The sequence below is a fragment of the Helicoverpa zea genome, chromosome 21 (assembly GCF_022581195.2).
Source record: "Helicoverpa zea isolate HzStark_Cry1AcR chromosome 21, ilHelZeax1.1, whole genome shotgun sequence".
In the NCBI taxonomy this organism is placed as follows: Eukaryota; Metazoa; Arthropoda; class Insecta; order Lepidoptera; family Noctuidae; genus Helicoverpa; species Helicoverpa zea.
This window is the reverse complement of record NC_061472.1, coordinates 3,171,391-3,179,276: the sequence shown is the minus strand read 5'-3', so window position 1 is coordinate 3,179,276 and position 7,886 is coordinate 3,171,391. Positions and strand designations below refer to the sequence as shown.

Sequence of the window (7,886 nt, the reverse complement as noted above, 5' to 3'; positions counted from 1 at the left end):
TGACATTACGAGTGTTGTTAGTTTATTGCAAATTCTTAAATAGTCATGTGGCACGACCGAAACTTAGCGTTAATAAAATCAAGTATCGTTTTTTTACAATAAGTCATCCTGAAATAATGGGATTATCCTTGATGATTACGCATGGCTTTGCGTGGTCAGATATCCCTGGCAGTTTGTAGCAGGTCGTACAACCGTGTGTACGTACGTGAATTTTAAATATAAAACTTTGAATGAATATTAAATTCGTCTATTATAGATAAAAAGTTACGATTCAACGAACCTGTATCATAAGTACAACATTGCACCAAAGAGCTAGCAACATTATTTGGAAATTTGTCATTTTACAGGAGTCAATTCAGTCTACGAGATTAAAAAACAGACTATAGATAAAATGGGACTATTCTCTATTTTACCTTTTACTTCTAGATATTTTTTAATATTAGAATTTGATTTATTAAAACATCAGGTGATAATGCTAATATTCAAGGCACAATTCAATTTACAAATCAATACTGGAAACCGACCCCAACGTAGTTGGGAAAAGGCTCAGAAGATGAATTTAATTGTTCACTTCGCCTTTGTCCCAAAGAAGCAATTTACAAATATACATTTCTTATTGTCAATGATTTAAAACCTATGTATTTAAAATAACTTAAAACTGTATAAAATAAAATTATAATAAGGTGTCTTTTTGATACTTAAAGTACACAGAATATAAATGCAAAATTTGATTGTAAGAGATTCACCGGCTCTTAGTAAATATAAAATAATAAAAGGCACAATCTATTTTATAAAAATGTAAATACATGAAAATGGACGGACAGTTACGATCAGTTCTTATAACTAATGACGAAAACGGAAGTGTGATGCGACGCCGCAAATAATACGATAGTTGTCGTCCTGTCCTTCATTCCTATTACAGGAATGAATTTTATTCAGTGTGTAAACTTTGGCAACTTATAGTTACATAAGTTTTATAGACAACGATATTTGTTGTGTTTTAGTACAAAAAATAATAGTTATTGATAGCGGAAGATGTTTATTTTGTAATCGATAGTACTGTCACAGTCGTCATAGGCACGGCGGCAACGCGAAACCGGTTTACTGACGCGAGCGCTGCTCTAAGCGCGTAAGAATAGTTAGTATCCATATTTTGCTGATTTTAGGGTGGACAAAATAGTGAAAAAAGTAATACTGATGATACAGATATGTTCTGTTAATGATTCTGGACCACCAGATTTTTTTGCACTGCTTAAAATTCATTCCTGTATAGCCATGGTTGCTGTTCTCGAAGATCATTCATCTGCATGTGGCATTTGAGTAGTTGCGTTTACTAAGAAACAGGCGCACTCTCTGTTTCCTCATACTCATACCCAGGGCCGCGATTCTACTAATTTTACTTAAGCGACATACGATTCACATCCGACTGAGATCCAATCAACTACGATTGAAGCGTACGTGGCATTCCGCTATTTTTTCTTTTAAATAAACGTTTTTATCCGTTGCTGTGATTCAATAATGAATCATATTGTCTGCAAATCATTTACGATTGCAATATGACTACCGTATAGACCAAATGGCAGACCAATCGCAAACCAATCCAATGTCATTGGAATGCTATTGGTCTTATACTAGTAGCAGAATGCCCGCTAAGGTTAAAACTGCTATTGCGATTCAATTTCTATCCGACATTATTAACTTAGCAGAATCGGGCCACTGATCTCTCTCCGGTCGGACCGGACCGGGACCGGAGAGAGATCAGGCGCAAGACTGACAGACAGGCCGGAGTGTGGTTCGTGGTGGTGACACAACTGTGCATCGGAGAGCACGTAAATGTCGGTCCTGCGCCTGATCTCTCTCCGGTGGTGTCGGATTGCCGTCCCATCGCAAGCAGAGAGTGAAGGAATAGTGAGTGCACTTGTGTCTGCGCAAATGCTTGTGCACTATATGTCCTACGCAGTCGGCTAATGTCCTTACATGGGAACAGCCGTCGTAGCTGATAATCGGCTAGTAGGACATCATCATTTGTAAGTATTTGTATAAATGTTGGCATCGCACCACACTGTCATGTTTTCATCCAGATTAAAGCTAATTATGTTACTCATGATAGTTTCATTACAATTAAATAGAAGCTCGTAAATAGAAGGCCAGAAACATACAAAAAGTATTACAGAAAATTAATAGTTGTTTTTTCATACAGTTCTACATTTGAAACGGTTCCAACCTGAAAACTGAATACATTATAAGTGGAGCTTTATACAAATTAATAACAATACTTTATTACAAATAACGTGTTCAAGGTACTAAAACAGTGAAAACTTCCAAACTATTAAGTATTCTATTTCTTTAGGCACATTTATTTAGGCATACTAATAGTAGGGGAGGCCTAGAAGGGATTTTGGGATTTACTCAAGCGCGGCAGATTAGTATATAGGGAGGTACCTATTACCCCATTTAACACCTCCACCAAGTATAAGCCCTGTATATGTAGCCGCGTGTCTAGAATAAAGGATCAGATTAGTAAAAAAAAAAATATCATCTGACATTCTCCAGCGCGTCAGATTAAGATAGGGTAAGTTAGTTATATGCTAAAAAGTGTATATTCCACTAATCTGACAATTTGCGATTCACTATAAGAAGTAGGAAGGTTACAAACTTGTAAAAAAAAAACGTCATCTTGACTTTCTCGAGCGCGGCTAATTTTTTTTTTATTTTGAAGAGAATAATTCAACGTTCACGAAAAATATATAATCTGACGATTCCCGAAAGCCGAAGTAAGGAAAATTAATCGATAAAGTTTAAAGCGTGCAGCTACGTGATGTCGGTATTCTCCTCCCAGGTTTCTATTCCTCTCTCTCTTTTTTCAATTCAATTCATTTGCAATAAGTGTTGGTACATTTTGGGTCTTAAATAATCTACACCAATATTATAAAGCTTAAGAGTTTTTTTGTTTGAACTCGCTAATCTCAGGAAGTTATACATAGTATGCAGATATACTGTTTTTAACGAAGACGATTCATTTTATTGGATACTTTCGTTAAATACGTGTGCCTTCCAGTTGCATTGTTTGTCTATCGTGATACCGAGAAATGCCATTTCGTATACTTCTTGTAATTTATGTCCTCTATAATTACTCTTTATAGTCTTCTTTTTATACAGTCGTGGTGGCCTAGTCATCCGGTTAGACTGGAAGCCGACCCCAAAATAGTTGGGAAAAAGGCTAGGCAGATGATGATGAGCCTTATTGTTTTATCTATATGTATTACATTGAATAAAATTAGTTTTTGTAAGATTTACGCGTACATTATTTCCATCAAGCCATGTTATTATAGATTCAATTGTATTGTTTATGTCACATGTATATTTATCAATGTCATTATAATTCAATGTAATTATTATAGAAATGTATGTAATGTATGAGCAGATTGGTACACTCCGCCAATAGCAATTTCATACATATCATTGGATAGGCCTTTTTATCTAGAACAACCTTTATTATGACAGCTTTGTTGAAATGTTTGTCCGTTCTGGGATATAGATCAAAAAGTGTGTAAAAGTTAAAACTAAATAATCTATTGATATCTCAAGTTTTAAAGGAATACCAAAGTGCTACAACGTGTATGTCTTGTAAGTACTAAGTACTTGCTGTGCAGACATTGGTGTCCAAGATGAACTTAGACAGTAAATACAAACTTAGAAAAGTTGCATTGGTACTTGCCTGACCTGGAATCGAATCCACATACTTGAGAGGTTGGTTCTTTACCCACTAGGCCACCACGACTTAGATAATGATTATAACAAAATTAAAAAACAACGACATTGGTGTTAATTTTTCAAAGAAAATTAGGTTACAGTATTGATTATTATTAGTTTTAAAAACTTTCCATTGTCAGATTAAGCGAGTCTCTCCAGATAATCGTCAGATTATAAGATGATTACGTTAAGGGTACACAAATGAACCATATATATCTTAATCTGACGCGCTCGAGTATTTCAAAATGGCGATTTTTTTTTGCAATTTCAAATAATGGCCACGAGTTTAGGTCACGTCTAAATCGTCAGATTATTGCATAAGAGACTTCGTTTTGGTTCACTTAACACCTCTTTTGAAAATCTGTCGCGCTCGATAAAATTATTTTTTTTCCCATTTTTAACCCTTACCTACGACCACCCCCACCATGGAAACAGTCAGATTAATATACGTATGTTTTCAAAATGACGTACGACGTGCATGCTATTAATATCTGACGCGCTCGAGTATGTCCATGCAACTGTTTTTTTTTACATTTTTGAAAGTTTATAGCCGCTCCACCCACCGATGAAAGTGTGTGTATGTCAGGACATTTTTTTCTTCTTATCATCTAAGCTTCGCAATCTAATAGGTCTCATTGACGCTCGAGTCACTCCCGGTTTAGCACCCTTGCCTCCCCTACTATAAGTTCTAATATTTTTTAAACAAATATTTTCATTTATCTATCTACATTTGATTTTAAAACCGATTTTCACGTTGAATATGTAATGAAAAAATATACAATATCCTTAGAATAAAATTATAATGACATAAAGAGCCCATATTAACCTGCATGCCATCTCTCTTATACCACATTATAACTAAAATAACTTCTATGTTTAAACATATAATAATGATTTCTGAACACATTTTTACATGTATTTCATTACATACATAAATAATAATTAAAAATATAATTTTTTGTTAACTTGATTCTCTCTGCCTGATTTGTCTATGTATAAGAAAAATTCATTATTCTATAAAATGGTTTCTTCCTTACCTTACCTTATAATAAACATTGGCATACTGGGTTAGTACTCCACTAAAATTTCTATATTCGGTGACTGCATTTCTAATATAAGTTGATACTGCGAGAACACACAGAGCCAGCAGTATAACTGAAAAGTAAATAAAGAAATATGTAATTAATTATTGGAATATTGTTCACAATAATACTATGTGAAACCGGCTTTATATATATATTTATATACTTTTGTGGTAAAATGGCAAAACTGTTGGGTATGATACCTTGGTGAGAAGATCATGGTTGGTACCTACAATACATACAAATGAATGAATCATTTGTATGTATTGTACAAATGATTCATTCATTTGTATGTATTGTAGATTTTTATACAACAACAACATAAAGACATGATGTGTAGATTCAGAAAGTCACATTGTAGACTTTGTCTTTTGTCTATAAAGTGAAGTGTTAGGTAGTTAGTAAACAAAAACTTGGGCTATATGTTGCTTTGTTGTATTTATTGATAAATAAAACTATGTATACTCACATTGTATGCCATCCACAAGAAGTCGACAAGAGCAGCAAAAGTAGCGTCCAACTGCAAATTAATAAAAAAATATTAGTGTATAGATATAGCAATGTAGAGAAATAATAGCATGCAATGGTGTGGCGGCATATTGGGCTGACAAAATGTAGTCTCACATGGTCATGGTCACATAGACATCATAGGTCATCGACACAAAAGAAGAAAAAGCATGCAGTGTGAAGTTTTTGTCTTATGTACAAGCAAATGTGTTTTAATTGATTTACTATTCTCCTTAGTATGATTGACTATGTATTTCAAGTGTTAATAATTTTTTGTCACAAAATATAATTTTTTAAATACTTTTAAATTTTTTATAATTTCATATAAGAATTACAACACACTCCGTCTAATGTCTTTTCTACTCTTTGACAGCTAAAATCATTATTTTTACATATCCAAGCTTAGTATTTTATTTCTGCACTAGGCTGTGGGAACGTCATGTACTTACATAAATATAGTATCCTCCCAGGAGCCAGAGTCCAAACAGCAGTTGGAATACGATGATCAGTCCCATTGTAAGCAGCCATGGCAGAATGAACCCTCGCATGTAGATGTTTACACCAACTATCTGTAATTTTGTTATAAAGACATGTAAATAATAAGATCTTTTACGATGGGACGGTTGACATATGTCGGGCATGTCACCATCCGACTGAGTCTATCAGACATATTATATCTGGTTGTTCTCGTTTGGCTAACGGTGAATATTTGCACAGGCATAACCAAGTGGCCAAGATCATCCACCAGCAGCTTGCTCTGCAATACAAACTTGTAGATCTTGAGGTACCGTACTACAGGTATGTGCCCGACCCAGTTCTCGAAAAGGACCATATCACGTTGTACTGGGATCGATCTAACATCACTGACAGGACTATTGCAGCCAATAAGCCTGATATAGTGGTGATAGATCGATTAGCGCGCCGCGCGATGATAGTCGATGTCACCGACCCGCATGACGAGAACCTAGTGAAAGCTGAGAAAGAGAAACAAAATATCTTGACTTAGCGCACGAGGTTGTCGCCATGTGGGATGTCGACACGGCTGTTATTGTGCCGATTGTCATTACGGCCAATGGTCTAATAGCCAAGAGCCTCGACCAACACCTCAGGAGGCTCTCGTTGGGCGGCTGGATCAAGGGATTGATTCAGAAGGCAGTACTCCTTGATACGGTGCGTATTGTGAGGAGGTTTCTGTCTCTGGGACCCTAACCACTGGTACCTTGGACCCTGTGCCCGATATCGGTGGCCATCTATTTTTTATATTTTTAAATGTTTTTTTTTTATTTTTTTATATAATCTAATATTTAAAAATATAAATAATATGTTGAAAGATAAATAAATGCACTAGATCTTTTACTATTAATTATAATTATAAACATCTGAATTGATCTTTGGTGACACTTATAGCCTAACTATAATTTTTAATCACTAACTTTTTGACAGTGGTTTCACCTGTTACTTGTGAAAACTACTCTCTGCTATCGGATAGCAAGTACTTTCTTCTATAAAGGGTAAACTACATCGAAATATTTACCAAATTGATCCAGTAGTTCTTGAATTTTATGTTGTCAAACAAACAAACTTTAGCTTTCTAATATAGTATATTTGCAAGGAAATGGAAATCACTAAACTTACCATGAGTATGGAGAACACAATAAGCAGTGTCAGTATTATGATGAATATTGCCCCAAATACTTGCAGAGCTGAAACATAATATTGCAAGCTATAGTAATATTATCATATCAGCCTATCAAAACTAGCCTTCCATTGTGTTTTCATTAACATTATAAAAATTTATTACAATTTGTGTATAACATTCCATCTTCATCTTGGCATAGCAAGAGTGAGCATCATACCCTTTTAGTATTATGCAAAAAAGTTCAATAGTCAACATTAAACATGAAAAACTATTATTGGTCTTCTTTAGACACTGTTTAATAACAGAACTGAGACTGCATTAAGAGCGTAGACTGAAGTTACCAGATACAAAGTTGACTGTTTAGCAAAAGTACTGAACTGCAGACATAATAGTTAAGGCAATCTAGACTTTTCACTTACATCCTCTAACATCAGCTTCAAACAGCGGGTTCCAGAGTTGCGTAGAGTCACCGCCATCCATTTGATACGCGACAAACGTAATTAAGACCAAACTCATAGCAATTGTATACACGGCCACTGCCCGGCTTCCAATCTTCGTATCAGCCGACCAGATGCATGGTGACCAACAGGATTCCAATACAGGAGCCATTTTCGCACTATTTTTACTCACAAAGTCCTATTTTGTTTGGAATCAACACGTAAATATCGAAAGTTTCACAGTAGGAGCCACGCCTAACTTGTAACAGTAATCGTTGAAGTTGGTTTTGATAACTGAAAACTTAATAGTTAATGGATATTTTAGAGCAATTGAAGTTCTTAACTGATGAACTTCTCAGTTTATCATAGATTTTGTTACAAATTTAACTGAAAAACAAGTTTCAACAATTAATCACGCCCCAAACAAATTCCATCCATTCACCGTTGTCGACCGACTCTCGAGAATTT

The 7,886-nt window shown here is 35.0% G+C and overlaps 1 protein-coding gene across 1 annotated transcript; it reads right to left on the bottom strand.

The window, feature by feature from the left end:
* Nucleotides 1-4,673: 4,673 nt before the first annotated feature.
* Nucleotides 4,674-7,886, bottom strand: LOC124640976. The gene is made up of 5 exons (XM_047178973.1): nucleotides 7,401-7,886; nucleotides 6,978-7,045; nucleotides 5,792-5,911; nucleotides 5,305-5,355; nucleotides 4,674-4,908 (listed from the first exon to the last, which is right to left on the bottom strand). The coding sequence occupies exons 1-5, from the start codon at nucleotides 7,588-7,590 to the stop codon at nucleotides 4,822-4,824; spliced, it is 516 nt and encodes a 171-aa protein (XP_047034929.1). The 5' UTR covers nucleotides 7,591-7,886; the 3' UTR covers nucleotides 4,674-4,821.